The 23,973-nt window shown below is 30.1% G+C and overlaps 5 protein-coding genes across 7 annotated transcripts; 2 read left to right on the forward strand and 3 right to left on the reverse strand.

Annotated features, from left to right (window-relative positions):
* Positions 1-12: 12 nt before the first annotated feature.
* On the forward strand, positions 13-8,629 carry LOC100650648 (calcium/calmodulin-dependent protein kinase type 1). Of its 2 annotated transcripts, none has more exons than XM_012311079.3 (8): positions 13-801; positions 2,110-2,244; positions 2,327-2,401; positions 2,481-2,743; positions 2,840-2,980; positions 3,441-3,567; positions 4,129-4,166; positions 4,271-8,629. In XM_012311079.3, exons 1-8 carry the CDS (start codon positions 692-694, stop codon positions 4,693-4,695), a joined length of 1,314 nt encoding a protein of 437 aa, XP_012166469.1. In that variant the 5' UTR covers positions 13-691; the 3' UTR covers positions 4,696-8,629. The 2 variants fall into 2 exon arrangements, with proteins under 2 accessions (XP_012166469.1, XP_003397184.1); XM_003397136.4 differs by having other exon boundaries at positions 16-801; positions 4,129-4,216; positions 4,310-4,708.
* Positions 5,491-12,633, reverse strand: LOC100646744 (sorting nexin lst-4). The gene is made up of 5 exons (XM_003397185.4): positions 12,031-12,633; positions 11,675-11,864; positions 11,129-11,577; positions 10,365-11,057; positions 5,491-10,267 (listed from the first exon to the last, which is right to left on the reverse strand). Exons 1-5 carry the CDS (start codon positions 12,043-12,045, stop codon positions 10,016-10,018), a joined length of 1,599 nt encoding a protein of 532 aa, XP_003397233.1. The 5' UTR covers positions 12,046-12,633; the 3' UTR covers positions 5,491-10,015.
* A 231-nt stretch (positions 12,634-12,864) lies between these two features.
* On the reverse strand, positions 12,865-14,219 carry LOC100649261 (eukaryotic translation initiation factor 3 subunit H). The gene is made up of 2 exons (XM_003397205.4): positions 13,773-14,219; positions 12,865-13,698 (listed from the first exon to the last, which is right to left on the reverse strand). Exons 1-2 carry the CDS (start codon positions 14,033-14,035, stop codon positions 12,951-12,953), a joined length of 1,011 nt encoding a protein of 336 aa, XP_003397253.1. The 5' UTR covers positions 14,036-14,219; the 3' UTR covers positions 12,865-12,950.
* A 69-nt stretch (positions 14,220-14,288) lies between these two features.
* On the forward strand, positions 14,289-19,724 carry LOC100647734. Of its 2 annotated transcripts, none has more exons than XM_048407926.1 (7): positions 14,289-14,540; positions 14,669-16,846; positions 16,930-16,987; positions 17,170-17,330; positions 17,393-17,606; positions 17,679-18,533; positions 18,601-19,724. In XM_048407926.1, the coding sequence occupies exons 1-7, from the start codon at positions 14,466-14,468 to the stop codon at positions 19,515-19,517; spliced, it is 4,458 nt and encodes a 1,485-aa protein (XP_048263883.1). In that variant the 5' UTR covers positions 14,289-14,465; the 3' UTR covers positions 19,518-19,724. The 2 variants fall into 2 exon arrangements, with proteins under 2 accessions (XP_048263883.1, XP_012166471.1); XM_012311081.3 differs by having other exon boundaries at positions 16,930-17,092; positions 18,601-19,720.
* Positions 19,725-20,992: 1,268 nt separating this feature from the next.
* On the reverse strand, positions 20,993-23,967 carry LOC100648441 (putative uncharacterized protein DDB_G0277255). The gene is made up of 3 exons (XM_012311082.3): positions 23,923-23,967; positions 23,237-23,635; positions 20,993-22,538 (listed from the first exon to the last, which is right to left on the reverse strand). The coding sequence occupies exons 2-3, from the start codon at positions 23,601-23,603 to the stop codon at positions 21,070-21,072; spliced, it is 1,836 nt and encodes a 611-aa protein (XP_012166472.2). The 5' UTR covers positions 23,604-23,635; positions 23,923-23,967; the 3' UTR covers positions 20,993-21,069.
* Between the last annotated feature and the right edge of the window lie 6 nt (positions 23,968-23,973).

The following is a 23,973-nucleotide window of genomic DNA, read 5'->3' on the forward strand; positions in this document are numbered from 1 at the left end:
AGTTCGAGCGCTACAGTATCATGAGAGAAAAGCATCGAGTGAGAGATGTGTTGACTCAAGTGAGCATCATGATCCATTCGAATATGTATTAATTTTCTAATATCGGAAGAAACGACAACAGGAAGTATCGTCGTGCACTAAAGTGAGGAAGAGGGACTAGAAAAGAGAGTGGAGGCGATCTAGTACATAGACATTGAGAGCTATCTCTGCTGCATAGTACAAGCTGTATCGCCAGGGCGCGAGGCCGCGACCCTGAGCCCGATACGCGGAATAGGACGTTTCGATAGCGGAATAGTGCGCGCAACGAATACGTGTCAAACATCGGTCCACGGATAAGCGCAAAGTGGAGCATCGTAGCGTACGCGGTGCTATCTGCTATCATTTGCTCGCGAAAAGGTCGAGAGTTCATGATCATTCAGTGACTCGAAACGATGATTCGACTCGTCGTTTGACGACGATCATTTTTTTTTCTTTATTTATCACTGCCTGAACGATAAAAAACTATTAGTAGGCAAAACGACGAATTTTTTCTCCCTGCTCTCTCGCTTCTTAAGTGGATATCTCGTTGACCAGTGTTATAACCTGTTAAGATCGAACGTTTCTACGTTACATCGTTCAGAAAAATTTCTTTGAAAAAGAGAATTTTGTGAATCGGAGAGTGATTATTGTATAGTGATAACACGATCCGAAGATGCCGCTCTTCGGTAAAAAGGATTCGAATAAAAAGATCAAGAAAGATGGGAAAGACGATAAATCGCCGTCTGTCGAGGACAAATACATCCTAAAGGAATTGCTTGGAACGTATGTACTATACATCGCTACGGACTATGTATTGAAAAGTAATAGAACCGATTGTACAAAAATTTTGTATTCGTGTCTTTCATATTGTCATTAATTTGATATTGCTCGATAAACCACTTAAGAATTACTTCGACTGCGGATTTCAATGCATTCATGGGAAATTTTATGATGCAGAAATGCATAGAATCAACATAAAGTACTTAGAATATAGTACAATATTTATAAGGATATAGTATAACATTTATAGTATTTAAAATATTGTACAGTATTATACTCATAATGTTTAGTAGTGTTCATAAGAATATCCATAAATAAGAAAAAAAGGAAAATTTGCATATAATCGAAATAGTATTAACTTGGGATATGTTTTTAAAGAGTTAATAAAATGATTGATTCTAGTCATGAATTTGATGCTGAACATTATTATTACTTGTAATCGGAATTTAGGCGAAAGATTGTCAAAGTCACTTTCCTTAACCCTGTTACAATCTTTGAATTTTTATGTCTCAATTTCGTTCTTGTTGAAATAAACAAAAAGACATGTATTTTTAAGAAAATTTTCATCATATAATGTTTATAGGAACGAAAAGTTATTTTAATTAATTAAAAGTTAATTTAATTTTTATAGTTAACAAATTATGTGATGATTTATGAAAAAATTAATATTATCGATGTATGTATATAAAATATTTCTAAGCGGTTTATTTTTAATGTCTTATCTTATTCAATTAAACATAAATGAAAATTATGTCAAATAAACTATGGAACTTATAGAAAGAATATAAATTGTTATTAAATAAAATAGATACTATAAATTTATTTACATTTACAAAAACATTTTGTTTTTTATATTTGTAAACAATATTTGATTTAACTATATTAAGTTCCATTAGTAATGTTGCAAGATATTTTGTAACAGATTGGGAAAGAGAAAGTACTTCCCATTAGCAATAAATGTTGTATAACTATCATAATTTTTTGATATACTTGGTAGTTATGTTGCTATTCAAATTACCTCAAGTACTTTTTCGTTTAGTACAATGATCAATATGTAGTACTATAGCATATAATTAAAAATTCTATTGTCATATTAGAACACTTGTATTAAATATGTCAATGTTAATTGCATGCAGTCTATTATTATATTAGTAGTCTGGGTATCAAATGTTCTGGCACAATAATTAGTAACTGAATATAAGTGCATAAGTCATCTTACATTCACGCACTTTTTTAATGTATTGTAATGTAATATGTCAATTTTTATGATTTCCATTATTATATTTATTTATTTTATATTTATTTGTATAGGGGTGCTTTCTCTGAAGTACGTTTGGCAGAAAGTAAAGAAAAGCCTGGTCAAATGTTTGCTGTAAAAATCATTGATAAAAAAGCATTGAAAGGAAAAGAAGATTCTTTAGAAAATGAAATTAGAGTGTTGCGAAGGTAATATTTAGCTTCTGTAAATAAATTTATTTGAATTTCTCTTAAGTGTTTAATTATTGCAACTTATATTGTATTTTTTCAGGTTAACACATCCAAATATTGTTCAATTACTGGAAACATTTGAAGATAAACACAAAGTTTATTTAGTTATGGAATTGTGAGTGTTTTCATTTGTCTATAAATTAGTATACATATTATAAGCTTATAATTAATTTTTGTTTATCTTTTTATATTAGGGTTACCGGTGGAGAACTATTTGATAGAATCGTTGAGAAAGGTTCCTATACAGAGAAAGATGCATCAGGTTTAATAAGACAAGTTTTAGAAGCTGTGGATTATATGCATGATCAAGGTGTTGTGCATAGGGATCTTAAACCTGAAAACCTTTTATATTATAATCCAGATGAAGATAGCAAGATCATGATTAGTGACTTTGGACTATCAAAAATGGAAGACTCTGGTATTATGGCAACTGCTTGTGGTACTCCAGGATATGTTGGTATGACTCATTGTCATTTAGTTGGATATATGTATATATGATTTATTTTTTTACAATATTTTGACATTACAATATTTGACTTTTTTTTATTTACAGCTCCAGAAGTCTTAGCACAAAAGCCGTATGGAAAAGCTGTAGATGTGTGGAGTATAGGAGTCATTTCTTACATCTTATTATGTGGTTATCCTCCATTTTATGACGAAAACGATGCGAACCTGTTTGCACAAATTTTAAAAGGTAATAAAGCTATTTTGGGATACAAATTTTTTTTAGTATTTGGGAGGACTATACTATCACTTCAATTTAGGTACTACTTTTAGGATTCACAAACACATGCAGCTGCACATTAACTTGAAATTTTAATTTTTAAGGTATTATTCTAGTTTTTGTATGCTGCTATATACATGCTAGTGTAGTAAGTAAATGATCTTTTGTGTATGTCCGCGTTTTTTATGAAAGTTATTAGTTGTTAATGTTCAAAACTTAACATTAAAAATTCTATTACAATATCTGTATTGTCTGAGTAAAAAAGACGATTAAATGGGATTTTTTATGGTGAAGTACAAGAAACAAATTTATGTCATACAGTGTGAGAACCTAACAGTACTTCTTCCAAATAAAATAATTGATTTAAAAATTAAATAAATCATAATAAAATCGTCTACTCTATAGCAAGAAGCTAACCAGACTGTTATAGGTGAATTTGAATTTGATTCGCCGTACTGGGACGATATCAGTGAGTCTGCAAAGGATTTCATTCACAAATTGATGTGCGTCAATGTCGAGGAACGCTTTAGTTGCAAACAAGCCCTTGCACATCCTTGGTAAGATCATTATTGCACTTATATATTGTATATGATTTATGTTATTTGAAATTATTATATTTTTGCATAAATTTATATTCAGTAATGAAGTTATATTTAAAAATTCGCAATTCGCAATATTTTGAACATCTTCTAGATTTGATGTTTGTAATTTTTGAAGAGTCGTGTTTTAAGATTCAAGCAATAAAATATTACAGGAACTGAATTGTTCTTAATAATAAGATAAATATGGATTAAGTAAGTAGAAGGATTACATTAATTTCGTTATACATTAATTAATCCTACAAGATTAATTATTGAAGTATGTGTATAAATTCCCTATGTGTGTAATAGTTGATAACTCATTTTAAATTAAAATATGAAATGTATATGTACCCACATATCAAAATTTTCAGTAATTCTCATAAACAAATATCTTAACATATTATTTTAACAAATCAGTCAATATATATTTTGCTTAACATATCATTTTTAATAAATATATTTTATATTAATAAACATACTTGTTTAATCAATCATGTTTTATATGTAATGCAGTATCGTGCAATTAATTTTTTTCAGGATATCCGGCAATGCTGCTAGCAATAAAAATATCCATGGTACTGTATCAGAACAACTTAAAAAGAATTTCGCCAAATCAAGGTGGAAGGTTAGTATAATTAGATGATTATCATGTTGCTGATTGTATGTGTTTGCTCGCCAGGCTCCGTAGGAATGTCTTCCTCTTCTCTCATGGTTGCAGCAAGCCTACCACGCAGCCACGGTCATACGTCAAATGCAACGGCTGGCACTCAACAGCGGCCAGCAGCAGCAGGGCCCAGGATCAACAGGCCCCTCCAGCGGCAACCCCACGCCATACCCCGATCAATCGCAATCCAACCCCAGTTACCAACCCAGATCAGTGGAGCCTCCAACCAACCTCAATTGAAGGAAATACGCGAGTCACCATTGCCGGTGTCAAGCTTGGTGGTCTCGAGTCCTATTCCCATTCCGATCACTCCAAATTCACCATTATACTTACGCAACAAACGCTTCAAGCTGTGGGGTAGCACACGCACCGCTCTGTCTACTCTATTTCAAACGAATGTATCGTATCTTAGAAAGCAAAGAAAGTATAAGAAAAGCTGAGTCACGCTAAGTTTCTTCTAATGAAAAATATCGAAGTCGTCAGGTGGCCGTTTATTCTCTTACCGAGTTATTATTCAAATACTGGTAAGAGTTTGTATAGATTCCAGCTAATTCGCTTTATTGTGGTCTCCTGTGACATGGTTGCCACCGATCGTGTATATTACAAAATTACACACGCTCGCGAGTGCGCGCACATATACACACTTAAATACACGTATAAACAGCCCGCGCGATATAAGGCGATTTTCCGAATGTTTCTCGTTTTATCGTCCCTCTCAGTTTTGTTGGCTTTGTTTCGACAATTTCTAAATAGATCTTCTCATTTTGTTAGTATATATTTCACAGTAGAATTAAATCCCGTAGCCATCAATAGTGATTTTAAATGACGATATGTCAACAGCATTGATTTGATCAAGTAAAGATGTAGTTAATGTATTTAGATAAACTTAATGCTATTGTGAAATCTTGTAACGCAAGAAAGATCTTGCTCGATCAAATCTGCTAAATGTATAAAGAAAGAAAAAAAAAAGAAACTATGTGAACAGTACAACGACAAGTTTTTATCTTTTATAAGGTTTGGTGTAATGAATAGTAGTTGTTTAGATGATTTTTTGCTATGTGAACATCTTACTATATTCTGGCTAAATATGTTTTAAATTCCATAAAAACCGATACGCAGCTTTTGACCCGGTACTTATTCGAATGAATGATATGGTCGAATATATCTTTTGAAACAGCGTTTTTTCAAGAAACACGAAACAAAAGACAAATTAAGTAAGTTTTTTGTAAGACAGATTACTCCAAATGAGGAGAAGAAAATGAATTCTTGCCATATGGAATCGTGTTGTGAGACTGTATGAGATCTGATTTTTATCAATATTTGCTTTTATATTTCCCTCAATGATTACTATACATGTTTTATTTTATGACATAAATGCAAACATTTATATACGAGTCATGTACAGTACACTGTATTGCAAGATATGTACATTGTGTACACAGATACTTGTTCTGTTACATAGTGATATTAGTACACTTTAAGAACTCCAAAACAGAGATCTACTAATTAGATTTAATATGTATATACATACATGTATATTGTTCTACTGATATTTTTATCGATATGTTGCACTGAAATTTAATGGAAAATGTACATAATTCATACACGATTCCCTAATTGTCTCTTTGCAAGATGCAAATATAAAAAGCATGTTATATAATGTCGAATTTTTCACTTTTTTATAATATTTTTTAAAGACAATTATATTTTTATACGCTTTGCAATTTCTTCTGATCTAATTGTTTTTATTGTATTTCTTTCCTATTAAAAAAATCGTTGTTGTTCTTCAAATAACGCATAGAATAAAATTGGTTCATCTTCGGAAAAAGTAGAAAGCACAAATCTAATTAGATAAGAGCTAACGATTTATATATTTTGCTGTGTTATAAAAGAATGTACATATTATTTTTATATGTTACGTTCCTTGATGTAAATGTGTAAGTACTTTCAATATGCTATGAATAGTTCAATACAAATATTTTTGTATTTAATATTTTGTTGTAGATTACAGCGATTATATATCATTGCATAAGTTCCAAAAAAAAATTGAAATATAATCTAGCTATTTATATTTGTATCTTTTTATAATGTGAAGAATCAGTGAATCATATACAGTACTCAGTATTTGAATTACAACAGGTACTTCAACGAAATGTTCTGAGATACTTTTAGTATTTGGTGGTATTTCTTTATTTTTTTACAAATAATTGCAGATAAGTGCAATACCGTATATACCGTAATCTTGTGATAATGATGCTACTGTGGTCTCTTACTCAATGGTATATCGATATAAAAATATTGATACTAATAAATATTGAGAATTTTCATTGAAATAGGATATAAAATTTCTCTCAATTGGAAATGTATCAAATATTAATTTTTCACGATGATGATGATCAAATTCCACGTTTTATTATATAGATGAGAAAAATACATTATGTATTAATATGCGGAAAATTGTATCGACAAAATTCAATGTTTTTTCAGTGTCCTTTTGAAATAAATCTAAATTGTACTCAATGAAATCTAAAAGGATCATATATGTTACATACATACTATGATAGAGAAAATTATTGCTGTTTATCGAGCGGGCACTCCTTTTGTCATAAATTGCTATCTCTTTATCTTTAAACAATAAATATAATAATCACTCTGAACTCTCATATTAGACATCCGTCCGTGTACCGGGCACTATTCGTATAATTCATAACTATATAAAAAAGGGATTCGTGTTAACGCTACATAATAATTTTGAAATCGATAATAATTATATTAATTATAAGATAGACATTGTTCTAATAAAATTAAACAAACTACATATAAATTGATTTAGAACATGACGTATATGATGGAAGTTAAGATACATACAATGATCATCATTTTGTTTCTTGTCGAAACATTGTAGTATCAAAAATTTCAATTGATAAACAGGTCTTTCATTGCGCAAAAAATAACGCACCATTCTAAAGTGCCTTGGATGACACGATGATGGAATGTCAGATAAATAAATTCAAAAATATGTTACTCGATGATTAGAATCAAATATCATTTATCTTTTATTTAGAAAATAGATTTCTATTTCTATATCCTAATCTAAATATTTATTTGCATTATATCTCACAAAAAAATATTTGAATTCAGATATTTAATAGAATTATGTAATTTTATTATAATTTTTTTATAACCAGCATCGTGTCATCTAATAAGAAAGGTTCGTTAATAAGCATTTTTTTACGCTAAATATATTGTGTATATGAGCTTGTAACTTAAAAATTCTAGAAGGAAATAAAAGAAAAGGAGCTTAGCTTGTATTTAGAAACGAATTATAAAAAAAGAGAAGAAAACGATAAAACCGTGCCACATGAATAAACATATCGGCAGGAATATTGCAAAATGTGATTATAAAAATAAGCTGATTTTAAATAGCAATGAAAACAACTTGTTACTGCAGTTTTATTCGATGAGAAAAAAAATAACATCAGACTGATAAGAGTGTGTATGGAGCGAACGAGGAAGAGAGTGAAAGAAAGAAAGAGAGCGAGAGGGAGGGAGAATGCACTGTTGTCTAAAATGTTTTAACTGTTGCCTATAAATTAAGCGTAATTGAGCTCCTATATTTACCGACCGATTACAAGAATAACTTCTTCCTATTGTAACTTTTTCTCATTGCACAAGCCTTGCAATTGTTATGCTTACAATTTGTGCATGTGAGAATGATTATTACCAGACGTTTCATTGTTAATTGTACTTGATACAGAGGATCAGAATCGTTAGAAAAAAATTTAATGACACAAATTTATCAACTCTACGCAGAAAATTTTAGCAAATCAGAATCTATCAAACCAATTTACAGTGCCAATGTATTCCACACATCCAAAAAGAGCTGTTGAAATCGCTAATTTTTTTGAGGCATGTAAAATATCAAATTTTTGTAAATTACATATTATATTCGAATAGCTGATATTTTCGAAAATAAGATCGATTAAATTTTTAATAATTATTGCTTCATCAGACAGACTAATTTTTTTCGTTCAAAAATAGAGAAAACTGGTTTGTAAGTTCGAGGACTATAGAAAGCGGATATCAAGTATTTCGAAATTAATAAGATCTTTTTTAATTTCTTAATTGTGGTGCTACAAAACGGATGTTCGATACTACTATTTCATGGAATGTTGATGAATAAAAAAATATGTATATATATACACATACTAATATATATATATATATTTAGCTGTCTTAGCTTGTTTGAGTATCGCATTAATGTAATCATTCTTTTCTATAGTCATCCTGAGTTGTAAGATTGTTAATTAAAAATAAAACAGAAATATCGGAACGCTTATAAACTACAAAATAAGTAAATTAATCGCACTTTAATTTAATGCACATTTAATGAAAGTTTTCCTTTCGGATATGAAAACGAATGCAAATATAATAAAAATATGGACGATGCAAATGATAACAATAATAATAACCCTATAATAACATTTACAGAATTGCGTGTGTTTGTGTTTAAAATTAGGCTATTTTTTTATACAAATTATTTTAAATACATTAACAATGATATGCTTTATTTTATAATTTGTTAATTGATAAATGTGTAGCAGTTTCAGTTTGCATATTATATAGACAAAGTAAGAATTTTACATGATTATTACATTTTATATTAGTGATTTATCGACATATAGTGGCTGCCTTTATGAAATACAAAGTTATGGACTGATAATCCATGAATCATGTAAAACGATGTTTTTTTTATGGAATATGAAAAAATTAATTAGTTCGAGTACAAGAATAGAGTAATAAATAAATGCATTCAATAACTTGACAAAAAAAGTTTACATTACACCATATAAATTGATCTTTTTATAACTACTTACATCTTACTTAATTTTTATTTATAATAGTATAAATCTGTACTATTCCTTAAATTCATGGCAATGTGTTTGTAAAGTTTATTTATTATACAGTAATATACAATTATATAATTAACAAATAATATTAATATTTGTTAATTGTGGTGATAAAAAATAATAAACTTTACATTTATTATAAAATGTAATGTAAACTTTTGTGTTAGACTGTAGTTTGCTATAACGTTCCTACTACACAGTGATTTCAATATAATATGTTTAAAGTTTGGCTTAAATTCCAAGTAGTTGTTAATACTATGTAATGAAATATACAAATGATATATATATATATAACTATATAACTGTACTTAGTAAAAAAATTGAAAATTAAATTAATATTCATAGTTGAAATACGTAAACAATAATAAATTACACAATGAATGATTCTATAAATTTCCGAAGTAGCAGCCACAAGAGATTAACATTAATATTGACATTCAATATATTACTAGGCATCGTTAATAATACCGTTTAGTTGATGCTTCTTTCTTCCTGGAAATCGCATTTTATTTCTACTTTAATGTCGATTAATATGATTTCTGTTTGATTGGTTATTTCAATCAATTTAGTTATACAACTGAAATAAGTGTGAAAAAATACTATAAATAGAAAATATACTTGCACATTCCTATATATGTTAAGTTTTTGGTAGTAACATCTGAAAATAAACTGTTGGCCCCTTATGTGTAATTTGTATAACTTTTCAACGCTTATCAATAATTGAAAATAAAGTGTTTGGAATTTCATATAGTTCATACATTTTGAACTAAATGAACACTTTTAATATTATGTATTATACCAAATGATATTATAAACGAAGCAACCTTACATTATATTAAATACACATATTTTAGCCTTCGTATGCATTTAACGCTTCCCGTAATTTATCTACAATTTTTTGATAAAACTTAATTTGCTCCGCGAGATGCGTTTTCATTGCTTGAGTTAAATGTATTTCTTGTTCTGTTTGAAAATGCGTTTCTTCGGCGAGAAGAGCTCGTGCTATTACGTCGGTTCGATGAGATAAATCTCGCAATTGTTGCGGCTCCATTTTATGTTCACTTACTAACCTTTCGTAATCTTTACGTTTTTGTACAGCAGTCTAAACAGATTAAAGAAAAAGAATGAAGCAAATTAATAATACAAAAATTTCTTCATAAGACTATACCTTAAAGAATAAAATCTTTCTTATCAGTTACCTTGTGTATGCTAATTACATCTGGGAAACTACTGATGATTCCTCTATAAATATGAAATTTATCAGACAAAGGTTCCCAATCAAACTTAGGCTGTTCTTCGTATAACTTGCCGATATCGTTATAAGCATCTCCCGTTATTTTTAACGCGTAGGTTAATCTTCCTCGACTACTATCGTCGCCTTCTAAAGCATGACTTAATGCACTAAAACTTTGACCAATTTTTTGAAATTCTCTCTTATAAAGAAGGCTTTTTTTTGTTTGATCAACAGCCATAGCCATAAAATTTTTAACAACCGGATCCAATCCGCTTATAAATCTACTGAAAGCATCCGTTTGAATTTCCACTTTTATAACATCCAAAGTTGTTTCAGGACATTGCACAGCATTAAAGTAATTTACGCCTAATAATTCATCTTTCTCAGCCTGTCTCTTGCCAGCCTTCCACCTTTTCTCATCTGTACAAGTTATAAAATGTTCCCATACGCGACTACGCGCCAGTACAGGATGCCTACAAACGTAATCAACGAATTCTTGTAATTGTGTGCGTCGATGTTCGATAAATTGTTCTTCATATCTCCCTGATATTTGTTTATCTGGCAATGGTGGAATGGGAATAAAACAATATTTTTCTTCCAAACGTTCGTGTAGCCAATCAAAATGTTTGTATCTTCTTGAAACTTGAATATTGTTGAACTATAACAAAGAATCAATGATAATTCTGTGATTTATTGTTATAAGGATATAAGGATACAAAAATTAAATACCGTTGGTGTAAGTTGATAAACTATGAAACTTTTAAGACCCTTCAGTTTAGATTCTTTCTTAGGAGATGTAACTACACAGTTATAGGATTCCCCTCTTGAACTCCACCTAAAACGTCCACCTTCAATTTCTTCAATATATATTTTCTCATTTTCAGGAACATTTGCTACTCTCATCCCTAATAAATAACTATCTTCTCCAGACTTTATTAATGTAGAAAATTTATTATTTTTCTTTGGTATGTTGGGTATAGGCCTTTCAGGTATCACAGAATGAATAGTTTGCATAGAAACTGAATCTCCATAATCAACACTATTGTGCTGTTGTAATTGCATCATATGTTGTTGTTGCTGCTGAGGAACATACGCTTGCGTTTGTCCAACTTCTGAATCGTCATCCCATTCATCATCCCAATAATCCCCTGAACTTTGTTGGGATGATGTCATTGCATCTAATGCACAAGAAAATTTGAATATAACAATCTTTCAAATTAGTACTTCCGCAATTTTAAAAATTTGTTCATATGTAATGAAACAATTTAAGTATACTTGGAGCAGATGCTGAAGTGTCAACAATTTGAACATATGCCGCTGGAAACAATCCGGACTTTCCACTTTGATTAAAACCTTCACACCATCCATCACCCACATTATCCCTCATAACAGTCAACATTTCTCCTGCTGTGATAGACAACTCTGCTGTTCCTGGCTCTCCAGTGAAGTCATATAATGCTCTTACCTAGAAAAACAAATATTTAACGTTAATACAATGAAAATATATTCGAAAGTGAAGAAAGTTATCTTGAAAAGTTCGCATAAAAGAATGAGTCATAATGCATAAAACTGATCTAACACTAAACAGTGATATATCATTCGTTTTTATATTCTTAACAGGTTTTACACACCTGGTGGCCCTCCATTGTAAGTACATGTACTAATAGTAATTTCGAATTGCAACAACTGGTGCGGCAACTTTTCGTCTCCTTATTTCAAATTGTTTGATTGCACCCGGTCACATACCTACACCGATCTGCTTACCCGTATGACTGACATTTACGTATTTGTGCTTTAATGTGTGTGCGGTTCTGTGCCACATAAATGGAAAATTTAAACGACTGTACACCACTACTGTCCGCGAAACATAATACGCTTTCATGACTTCGGAGAATGGTGTATTTCTTATATGTGAATCACATCCATATCGAAAATCGGAAGGAAATTCTAGATAATAGGAATAGACAGGCCGATGGAATATAATTCGATGAATAGAAAAAAAACGAAAGAAATTATTTTATGATTAGAGGTTAGAAACCGTAAAACACGGGGCGTATAAAATTACGAGCCGCTACTGATTTCGGATCCGCCTCTATGAAGTAACAAGTAACTCTCATATCGCTTATTAAACTTTTGTCTGGGTGTGTACACTTGAACGAACCATTTATACAGTTGCGAATGAAGAATTAAAAAGAGAAATTGCGCATCTTATGTAACACACAAAGAAAATAAAATTCTTTTATATCAACGTAAATTTTAAATATCAATTTCTTATATGAGTTTTTCATATATTAAAAATTTAATAAATGGCCAATGAAAATAATGTTTAAAATGATCATTATATGAATAAAAAAATGAATTCTTCCAATTTTTTCCTCTTTTACTTTCCTTTTTTCGAAAATAATAAGTTTCAAATACATATGATTAATAAAAAAATAGAATAACAAAAATGAAATATAAATGCATACACTTTCTTAGAAAATTTTATTATTTTGGATATTATTTCTTTATGTTTAATGTTGGAAATTTTGTAGTTACATTTAGAATTATTTTAATGGGAGGATTTCGATTCCTTGGCATTCTGTAGACTTTGAGTAATGTATAATTTTGCTAAACTTTGAGCACAGAACTGAGAAATGTGTTCGCTATATGTATTAATCTGTCCAGCAACGATCATTGGATTCAGTCTAGGAGGAACAGGTAAAGGTCTCATTAATTTGTTGATATCATCATCTGGCAATGGAGGCTCATCTTTAGCAGCTCTAGCAGCATTCTCCTGAGCTCTCTTAGCCAAAAGTCTGTTTTTCTCTTGCTGTTGACGAACAACTAGCTGCTGATATCTATTGAACTTCATAGCTTCTTGATTTAATTCATCCACACGATCCATTAAACAACGTAACTGGTTTTCCAAGACTGTGGCTGTTCCGAGATCTAAATACTTAGTACCTTCTTCCTCGGGAATCATTTCCTCTAGTTCAGACATCATTATATTAGTCAAGTTACTGTTCTTTATCACAACTGGGATCTCAATGAATAAATTTTCGTAACCAATCTTCAAAGTACGTAATGCTTCTGGTGTAAATTCACCTTCCTTATACATTTGTATAGCTTGGGGAGTAAGCCTGTATGCTTTTAAAGTTAAAAAACCTCTGGCTGACTTGGCTGTATCATATATAAGCACCACCGATTCTTCGATGGATGTTTGATAATGATATTGTGATTCTAATAGAGATACGTTTAAGAAATTGCCAACATCTGCGCTCTGATACCATCCAACATGGAAATGATCAACATTTACCCTGAAAAAAAGGAGATTTTTGCTTATTTATACTGTTATACACTAATTAACCTGTTAGTACTAAATATTATTTACCATCGAAGACGACGCATCATAGCAAGCTGATATTCTTCTTCGTCCATGATCTCATCGTTTTTGGGAAAAGGGAAACAATTGGTAATCTCGAGACGATTTTGAACAACTAAACCAAGCAGAGCACCTTGAGCTACATCCATGTTACTCATCGATTCTTCGTGACAATGCTTTACCATTTTCATGACTACTAACCCGTCGCATTGCACATAATCTATTCGAGGCTCTACCTCGGGAATTCTCCTAGTTTGAGTTCTTGAATTCATTTCTAATTGAAAATTAATACTAACGTAACCTTTTAAACAATATGCTTTCAGACACTTTCCTATCAATTAAGGTTAGGTTAAAGTGTACCTCTTATGCTTGAAGAAGCAGAGCATAAGAGAACAAACATAACATAGATACGGAACTATACTTATTCTATGTATCATGGTCCTCTAACGAGTCGAGTTAGTAGAAACAGAGAAAATGTAAGGCTAAACAAATCAAATAGCTATCATGATCATAATATGCATTAGAAATCTTGATGTACTATTTGAATGTAGATTATACGTACTGATACATATTTATTTCATGACACATTTGCACCGCGTAAATGTGAAATGATCTGCAACCTTCGTGAATTCATGACCGGTTTATAAATATAGAGTATACAATTCGTTGAAATATCAGATATTTATTACAAAAATAAATAATATGGATGGAAAAATGAAAAGATGGATTGAGTTAATTCAAACTGGAGAATTAAACGGTATAATAGAAGATATTCAGGTTTGTAATTTTTGTAATGATAATAAATTATATATAGTATATACAATAATAATAAATAATAATAAAATAAAATAATAATTGTCATTTTGTGTCTATTTTCGTATTAAATCTAATATCTATATTTTTAGACAATCATACCCAAACAAAATGAAGACATTAACAGGTATATTTTTAAACTGTTATTGTATCTTTCGCACACTGCAAATAAATGCAATAGAGAAAATTATGCCATGGGAAAAGAGATCTATAAATTAACTTGTGCTCTGTGTTCAGTTTTAACCCATATATTAAATAATAATAAATTTGTTTGTAGTTTATTTCATATCATTCGTTGTTTGTTAGCAATGTATATGTTTGATGAAGCATACAATGTATGTGTTTATTTAAAAGCAGAGAAGTTATGTTCTAATTGTTCTAACGACAATGTGAGTGATATGTTAGTAAAAATAGCTTATTTGTGGCATAATGCAGTTAATAATAAATTTCTTATTCTACAAAAAGATCCATCAGGTTCCAAAGATAATTTACAATTAAAAGATATTATAAAATATGAATTAGAAATGATACAGATTGCATATCAAAATTCCACAAAGCAATTACTTTCAAAGATTAGTTCATATTTGGATAAAATTATAGTCATGAATTCAGAAACAAATAAATGTTTATCTGATTTCTCTACATTTACCACTGATTACTTAATCCAGACGAAATTACTATTTAACATTGAAGAGAAGCATGTCATATGTCGTCATATGCTTCATATAACAAGTAGAATTATATGTGAAAATATTAATGAAGAGTGCCTTAAGTCACCAACCAAAACTTTAAATACTATGAGCAATTATTTTAAGAAGGTTTTAGTTGAGGATGAAGAATGTTACCAATGTTTTCTATTGTTTGAGTCTATATGCCTTATACTTTTAAAGCCAGTTGAATATTTAATAGAAAATGATGTTAAAACGATTCAAAAGTTGGTCAATAGTTATGAAAGACTTACAAAAAGCTATGGATATACAGGATCTATTAAATGGGCTACATTCAATATTGTTCATATTTTAGAACCATTGTTTATATATTGGGAAACATGTATAAAAAGTGAGAAGAAAGTGTATATAAAAAATGACTTATTGTTGGAAATAATGAATCTAGTTGGATCTATGAGTATATGTTTTATCAAACAGACATCAGATAAATGTAAATCTTGCCAAAGTGAAAATTGTATGGTCAGAAAAGATATATATAATGCAGTAGCTATAAAGACCAGATGTATCAATTTAATTAGCAAATTTTCTGCAAATGATTTATCAAAAGATATTTGTGTAATAGCTAGAAGGTTTTTGGAGCAAAATATAGCATTTATCTATGAAATGAAAGAATGTAAATGCAAATTGTGGACACATTTATGGTCCATCTCTAGCGCCTTGATTTACAATTTAGGCATAATATCTGGTTGCTTTTATGAAGAAAGCATATTTTTATTTTCTTTGTTATTTACTTCTATTATACGGCTTGATGGAATTGAATCGAAATCGCGGCATATCAATCTTCAGAAGCCCATTGCTTTCATATTACATAAAATTAGTAGTCTTCATTACAATCATGGCATGTACAGAGAAGCAATGACTGCAACTGCATTAAATGCGCTATTGAACTACAATGATCCAGATTCAAAAGCATTTCGCATGTGGACAAATATAAAACTCAAGTCTGTAACTTCCAAGAAAATTATGGAAATGACCATGCTAGCTTGCTTGAAGAAGGATAAGTCAAAGATAGAAGAATTAGGATTAATTGTAGAATTATCAAAATACGATCTTGTAGAATTATGTTTAAAGGAGATAAAAGGTTTACAAGAAGCAAAAGTTGATCTATCTGTCGCAATTCAGAAAGTTCTTAGCGAATTAGAAACTTTAAAAGTAAACCCAATACAATACGCTTACGCGGTCCAAATGTTAGTATGTCATTCATTAAATTTCGATTACAACGAAGATATTTTAGAATGTATTAAGCAAGCTATCTCAAACTTGAAAGAAATTCAGGTGGATTACTCCGTTTTGTGTTTACAAGCCAATTTAGAATTTTACATCTTTGTAACACAATTGCGTGCTGTGAGCAAAAGGACTCAGATCGAAATCGAAAATACAAAATTCACATTGTATGCACCAAAAATAAACGAAATTGGAGAAAATGAATCTCGTAATGTAATACCAGCTTATAGCTTAATAAATATCAAGGAAGACTCTAGACTTATGACATACTTACAGGTGCCATTAAAAAAGTGGGAGAGATGTTTAAAACAAAATCTCGTAAGTTTGATTATCATCGCATCTTCCATTATATTGTTACTTAAAATTAATTCCTAAATATTTATGTATATTTATATTAACAGAAGGAAATTGCAAAGGGATACGAACCACTGATAACTTTACGTACATTAGTCATAGCAGGTGAATATGCTCATTTATACAGGTACGAAGAATGTGAAATTAATATATGGAAACTTGCATATGCATTAGCATTTGAATTACAAGATAATTCTACAATTATTTATGGTACATAAATATTAAACTTTCTTTTTTTAAAACATATAGAAATTATAATATTAATTAGAATATTATTAACTTCTTAGTTATTGGACGTTGCATATCTTTGAGGTATATTAATTATGAATGGATTAATACTGCTAAAGAGCTTGTCATCAAATTGAAAGATAATAACGATGAAGATATAATTTACGCGATCGCTATTTTTTGGATAAGCTTATCAGATTTTTACTTTGAATGTAACATGGTAAGTTTATTATCTATGAATTATTAAAAACATTATAACTATTTCATATATTTTATTCTTAGCATGATGACGCTAGAAAATTACTTGATGAGTCCAGAAAACTACCAGGGATTTCTTTCTTCAAAAATATAGCTGTATACTTATACAGCCTCGATAGAATTTTATACAATTGCTATTTATACAAAGAAAATATCAAACACGAAGAGTACACTCGATATATTGTTGAAACTTTGTATTCTCTGGTTAACTTAAACGAGGAACTTTCTGAAAGAAAATGTAAAATTTTTGTGTATAAACGCACTTTCTATCTTCGTAACTTGTAATGTTATATTCCAATATTTTTTTTAGGGAAACCTCAACATAAGTATCTTTTTGGATTCGACATACTATTCTCTGCCACTGTTAATTTGTCCTTACGAATGAACTGTTTATTATCTTTCCAAGAAATTAGCGCTCATTTAGTACGGCGATTAAAAACAGCACAAATGTTGGGGGCAGCCATAAGAGTTGCGGAAATTTTAAAATCCCTCTGTTACATCGACTTATCACGTTCACAACTAAACGATTGTGAAGTAAAACTTCAAGGATTGGAACATATTCTAAATATTGAAACATTTAAACTATCCATGAACAGTAATCTTGCGAAAATGAATACAGAAAATGTTTTAATAACGCCAACTCGAACTATAGATCCTATTAGAGATCTTCCTGAGAATAGTACCTCACCAGTTCTCCGAAATAAAATGTTTGATTTACCTGAATTTATGTGTCATAAAGATTGTAATTGTTATGTTTGCCAAAATACATCATATCATTATTTAGTATTTACAAGTACTCATATTAGAGCGCAATTATATGCATTACAAAAAAATACCACAGCTTCGTTACAACATTTCCATGGTGCATTTAAAATAAAGGAAAACTTGATGAAAACAAGAAGATACATATTATCATGTAGTAATGAATGTCTTCCTTGGCAAGAACGTTTTTACAGTATAGATTATGTATTATTATTAATAAACTTCTCTTACTTTCTGAGAAATTTTTCGAATACAAAACAAGAGAAAATAATGAGTATCATCTCTTTACTGATTCAAATATGCAACATATGCAAATTGAAAGGACATCCAATATACATGATTGTTGAAGAACTGATGCTTGATTATCGTTTTCAAAATATATTTAATCCTTCTGATTACTCTAGTAAGTATTTATGTATGTATAAATACAATGTAAGTTGAAACATAAAACTATATTTAATTTTTTACAGAATTTACAGTTCCTGATGCTTCTGATATCAACATAAGTAAATACGTGCAAAAGTCGAGCATTGAAGGAAGTATTTGTATAACACCAATTATTAATAATACTCGAGCGAAAAAACCTATTACTCTTCGGCGTAACCGAACTCCTCCTCTTTTAAAATTAACCAAAGTTAGTATGAACTTCAGTGACGATGAAGATGCTTCTTCACCACCATCCAGATACAAAAGGACAAGATCGCATAGTAGATTAACGAGACGAAAAATTTTCGATGAAGAATATTCTGAAACTGTTAATCAAACCGAACAGGAAACAAATCAATTCAAAAGAAGTTTGTCGTTGCAGGAATTGAATGATACAAAGCATCACAATTCGAACGTTTCAATGAAAGATATAATCAAAAAGATCGAGCTATTGGCACCAGAAATATCAGAACTTTTGAATGAAACAATAGATAATGTAGACGAGCTTGCAACAAGCGAAAATGTTCAGAAATTAATTAAAATAGTTGAAGACCTTAAAGTGAATACAATTTTGCAAAAAAATTCTAGAAAAACACGAAATTCAAAGAAAGCAACTTCGAATGACTGTAGTAAGATTAATGAAGTGATCGCACTATTTAAGGATTTTTCTATCAACAAAACAGAAGATAATTTGAATCCAATGAACAAAGAGAGTGCAACGTCTGAATTTCATGAAGGATCAATATCTTTTATAAAAAGAGATATTTTATCGTATCAAAAACAGAATAGAATTAACAAAGAAAATACAGAAAACTTGGATCAAAATAATTTAGATAATTTGAAAAAAACATTCACACGCGGAAGTGAAAATACTAGATTAAGAATTACAAGATGTATGGAACAGAATGTTCTAAATAAAGAATCACATAATGTAAGAACTAAAAAATCAAAAGAAAAATGATGATATTACAATAACCTGATACAACACTACCAATATTGCATATTAAATATTAGAAAGTTGAATCATAAAGAGACTGGTATTATGTATGTATTTTTTTATTAAGTATTAAAGTTAATTTATAATGAAAAAAATACCAGATATAATTAAAAAATTTTTCTTAATCACATTATATGTATTTTATGTACTGGTGTTATGAAGTAATTAAATATATTTCGTAAAATTTTTAAAAATATTTATTAAAATATTTCACATATGTACACATCTAGTAAAAAATAGTAAGAGTTAAAATTACTTAATGATATTACAAATGAAAGATTTGTTTACCTTATCACTACCCATTACTTTTCCTTTATAACATCTTATAAATAATAATTATATTTATTCCAATTAAATACTTTACAAACTTCATCCAATATTTTCGACAAAAAATTTTCCTCTGTAAATTTTTTTAATATTCTAAGTATCACACAAATTTTTGTATCGTTATATGGTATGGCCGATAATAATAAATAAATTGTTGCATTATTACCTAAAAGGAAAACGTAACATTTTATAATTTTATAAAATAATAAGTCAAACATTGAAAACTATTCACATGAATTACTGTTTTAAGTGATATAAAGTGTGAATAAAAACGTTCAAATAGCGGCAAAGTTAACAGTTATTACATAAATTGTTTAGAATGAATATGCAAGTATAATCAATGAAAAGAAAATAATGCTTAAAATTTTTGTCAAATCGGGTGAATGATTAAGTTAATGAATTTTTTCATTTACGAATCTTTTTATGTTCTGTTTCATATACGTTCGAAATCAAAAGTATATAAGAATATATTTATTTCACTATATAATCACAAAGCACAGATAAAATTTATAAGTTATATTACATATAACTTATAAATCGCAAAATATAAAAATTTTGTTTCTTTTTTTCACTAGAGTAACAAAAGTTTTAAAAGAAAGAATATTTTTATATAATTTAATGTTACAGTAATATACTCTCATTGCTTGCATATGTTGCGAGAAAATCGTTTGCAAAAAGTGTTTACTTTTATAACAGTATATACAGATACATGAAACTGAAAATGAGTACCTTTATAAAAGAAAACTGTTATGGCTTTATTTCCTCCAAATAAAGATATGTTGCAAATTTTTAAATTTCATGTGAATACACATTTAAATCTTAACAAAGTTACAAACATAATATATTTTTTGTACACATTAATTTATTTTTTTAAAGAAAACGGGAAAAACAGAAAGAGAAAGAACTCAAATATTTTAACTATTTGGAATATTAATAATGGCAAAGTCATAACATGTAGTTTTACAGTAAAATGCAAATAAATGGCCAACATAAACTGTAACATTATAATGTAATTAGAAAAATATCAAAAGAAAATTCTAAAAGATGCTACTTGATTGTGTAACAAGAAAGACAGATTAGAAATTCTTATGAACATGTTCAAAAATGCTACATTATGGCAATAAATGCATTTTTATTTTTTTCTGCCATACAAAAATAATATGAAACTACAATAGCCAATAATCACAGTCTATAAATGGGTATAATTCAACTCAGAGAATTCATTTCTGTTCTGTTTAAAACTCACACCTCTCCCTGTCTCTTCTTGATTTTTAGCTAATTCCATCAAAGCTAAAGCTCCTAGCCATTTCTGGCTATCTTCTGGAATTGGTAACTTGATAATATTATCCTCCTGTTTAAGGACAACTACTTTTAATCCTGTTTCAGATTCAATTGGTGGTACTTTTGAAATTGCATCTTTATTATTGTTATTGTTATTGTTGTTGTTATTATTATTGAAACTTCCAGCCAACATTAACACAGTTGGTCTCGTCACATTTTCGCTAATATGAGAATTCATAAATGTATTTTGTCTGGAAATATCTTTTTGAGCAAAATCCCGAATTTTCACGTTAGACTGATTTATTGGAGATTCAGTCGTTTCGTTTCTTAAATTATTGTCCCAATACGTATGATTCGGACTTTTGGAAGGTTCAAACTTAGAAATAGAGTGATTAATATTGGTTTTCATTTGGTTCGTGTTATTCGAAAAATTGTTCATATGATGCTGTGAAGAATTCCAAATGTTTTGAGATAATGTATTTGATGTTTCAAATACATATTTTGGTTCTTCTTTTACAGATGGTTCTAGAGATTCATTTTCAGTAGCTCCATCCCAAGATATTTGTGTAGATGTATAAGGAGAATCTACTTCTGACTTTGCAAGTTCAATTTCTTTACATGCATTTAAACATGAATTATCTAATAAGGCAGATGAATTATCAACAGGTGAGCTCCACTGCATTTGGTTACCATTAATTTTAAACGAAGTAGTTATAGGTACATTGATGGGTTTAGTGTCCCAATTTAAAGGTTTGGCTAGTTGCTGTTCTAAACAAGCTTCGCGTAACCATCTTTTCTTTGGTTGCAGTCTATCTAATGGTCTTCTTAAGGGAGTAATTGCTAACTTCGTTGATATTTCTTCATCTTCAGATGTTTGTAATACTGCTGGATCTTCATCTTGACTTTCTTCTTGACTGTCTTGACTCTCTCCACAATACAATCTTTGATTAGATTGCTTGCAATCTAGATTTTCTTGCTCTCCTGTTGCATCCATCATCAGACCTTTTCTAGACTTAACCCTTTTGTGATTCTCTGAGCTACTCTTCCATGTCTTTTTCTTACGTTCATTCTTTCCTGTAGGTGTTCTATCCTCCCTTTCCCTGGACATTTTGTAACGTTCTAGCCATCTAGTAACATCATGAGGTAATTCAGTATTCTCTGATACTGGTTTTAATACAAAATCATCAGATCGTGTGAGAGTGGCATATGGATGATCTGGACAATGCCTATTGGCATGCGTAAATCTCATTTCACAGCCAGGTTCTGTACATAAAAAAGGTTTCTCTCCTGTGTGCAGTCGTTGGTGGGTCTTTAATTGCCCTGATTGTGTAAAGGCTTTTGTACATCCAGGATAATCACATGGATATGGACGTTCCCCTAAAATAATAATTATTCATTTTTAATAAAAATTCATCCTTGGAAATAAAAAAATATCTACAAATGTGTTGGTGCATAAAAAAATCACTAAATTAAATTTTTAATATATAAAATATTAACGTCTTTCTTAATGACAATTCATAAATAATGATTAATAAAAAGATTGATTGAAAAAGTGCAAATTAAAGTTCCTAAAAAAAATACATATGCTCTCTAACGAGCTATTTTTATAAAAAAAATAAATAAATTAAATAAATAAAGAAAGAAAGAATTTAAATAACTTTCCATGCAGTAAAGCAATTTAGGTAGGAAAGCCACAGATCATTTTTCTTTCCTCTGAACAAAGAATATTTCGAAATTTATAAAAAAATATTTTTTTTCCCTCTATTATAAATAAAATTTTTATTGTTCGATGCAAGAAATACTACAAAAATCTCATATTCAACGAAATCGATTCATTCACGCAAGGCTGTTTCTACAAATAAGTCATTTAATTATTTAAAGTACATATGATGGCGATTGGCGGGACGCGTGACCGCACGGAGTCGGCCAAACCGTTAAAATCATATGGCTGTATAATCTATTAACGGGCCGTGTGATAACTTTTTTCACAGAAACTTCCATCGAAATCGCTTCTATTCTCTATAAAACATGGAAAAACGATCGGATTAACGCTAAAAATAATAAATAATAGATACCTGTGTGGGTACGCAAATGTGCTTGGAGGCTTTTTTCTCTAGGGAATACACGGCTACAATAAGTACATTTTATACTGCTCGGTGAGGTGCTTCCTTGCATCATAAGATTGGAAAGAGCATCGGCTCTTGGTCGACCACGACGATGACTCTCCGAGCCTCCTGAACGTGACCGAGGCCCATTTCGCGTGGCTACCACACTATGCTCCCTGTATTCCGGCGACGAGCACGAGCTACCCGGACTAAGATTCACGTTTCTCGCCTCGTCGCCCCAGTTCCATGGATAAAGCATGCTATCGCACATTGGCGGACTGCACGGCAACGCTTCTGTCAATAGACGCGTCTCGCGCTTTGGCGTGTGCAATTCCATTTCACGTTTTTCACTTCACTCTCGCCCGCCACCTTAAAAAGTTCGTGTTAGTACAACCACCTACTCTCTTTCTCTCTCTTTCTTTCTGCCACCCTTTCGTATACCGCGTGCAACTAGTGAACCGCCAAAACGTAGTATATACCCGGTTCGATTTGTGTATATGTATATAAGTAAATATGTATGAAGCGGGTTTATAATAATAAGATAAAGTTAATTTATAATCGATTAGACAATTAAATTTCTTTTTCTAAACTGACGATTAGCTCGGAAAACAGAATAGCAATTTCTATTACGTCTTGTATTGTTGGCATCGTCTTACCGACTGTTTTCTACACGCGGCTTCATTCTCGTGCGCGCGCATTCTTTTCCG

Source organism: Bombus terrestris, chromosome 8 (assembly GCF_910591885.1).
Source record: "Bombus terrestris chromosome 8, iyBomTerr1.2, whole genome shotgun sequence".
Taxonomy (NCBI): domain Eukaryota; kingdom Metazoa; phylum Arthropoda; class Insecta; order Hymenoptera; family Apidae; genus Bombus; species Bombus terrestris.

What these genes read in the sequence shown, in the direction of transcription:
- LOC100650648 (XM_012311079.3), top strand. Translation starts at nt 692, where the DNA reads ATGCCGCTCTTCGGTAAAAAGGATTCGAATAAAAAGATCAAGAAAGAT. An exon ending in CTAAAGGAATTGCTTGGAAC is followed by an intron (nt 802 to 2,109) that starts GTATGTACTATA and finishes TTATTTGTATAG; the next exon opens with GGGTGCTTTCTCTGAAGTAC. An exon ending in TAGCAATAAAAATATCCATG is followed by an intron (nt 4,167 to 4,270) that starts GTACTGTATCAG and finishes TTTGCTCGCCAG; the next exon opens with GCTCCGTAGGAATGTCTTCC.
- LOC100646744 (XM_003397185.4), bottom strand. An exon ending in TTTATCAACTTACACCAACG is followed by an intron (nt 11,058 to 11,128) that starts GTATTTAATTTT and finishes TCTTTGTTATAG; the next exon opens with TTCAACAATATTCAAGTTTC. An exon ending in ATGTAATTAGCATACACAAG is followed by an intron (nt 10,268 to 10,364) that starts GTAACTGATAAG and finishes TAATCTGTTTAG; the next exon opens with ACTGCTGTACAAAAACGTAA.
- LOC100649261 (XM_003397205.4), bottom strand. Translation starts at nt 14,035, where the DNA reads ATGAATTCAAGAACTCAAACTAGGAGAATTCCCGAGGTAGAGCCTCGA. An exon ending in ATGATGCGTCGTCTTCGATG is followed by an intron (nt 13,699 to 13,772) that starts GTAAATAATATT and finishes CCTTTTTTTCAG; the next exon opens with GGTAAATGTTGATCATTTCC.
- LOC100647734 (XM_012311081.3), top strand. Translation starts at nt 14,466, where the DNA reads ATGGATGGAAAAATGAAAAGATGGATTGAGTTAATTCAAACTGGAGAA. An exon ending in GATGTTTAAAACAAAATCTC is followed by an intron (nt 16,847 to 16,929) that starts GTAAGTTTGATT and finishes TTATATTAACAG; the next exon opens with AAGGAAATTGCAAAGGGATA. An exon ending in GGAACTTTCTGAAAGAAAAT is followed by an intron (nt 17,607 to 17,678) that starts GTAAAATTTTTG and finishes TATTTTTTTTAG; the next exon opens with GGAAACCTCAACATAAGTAT.
- LOC100648441 (XM_012311082.3), bottom strand. Translation starts at nt 23,603, where the DNA reads ATGGAATTGCACACGCCAAAGCGCGAGACGCGTCTATTGACAGAAGCG. An exon ending in ACATTTGCGTACCCACACAG is followed by an intron (nt 22,539 to 23,236) that starts GTATCTATTATT and finishes TTATTATTTTAG; the next exon opens with GGGAACGTCCATATCCATGT.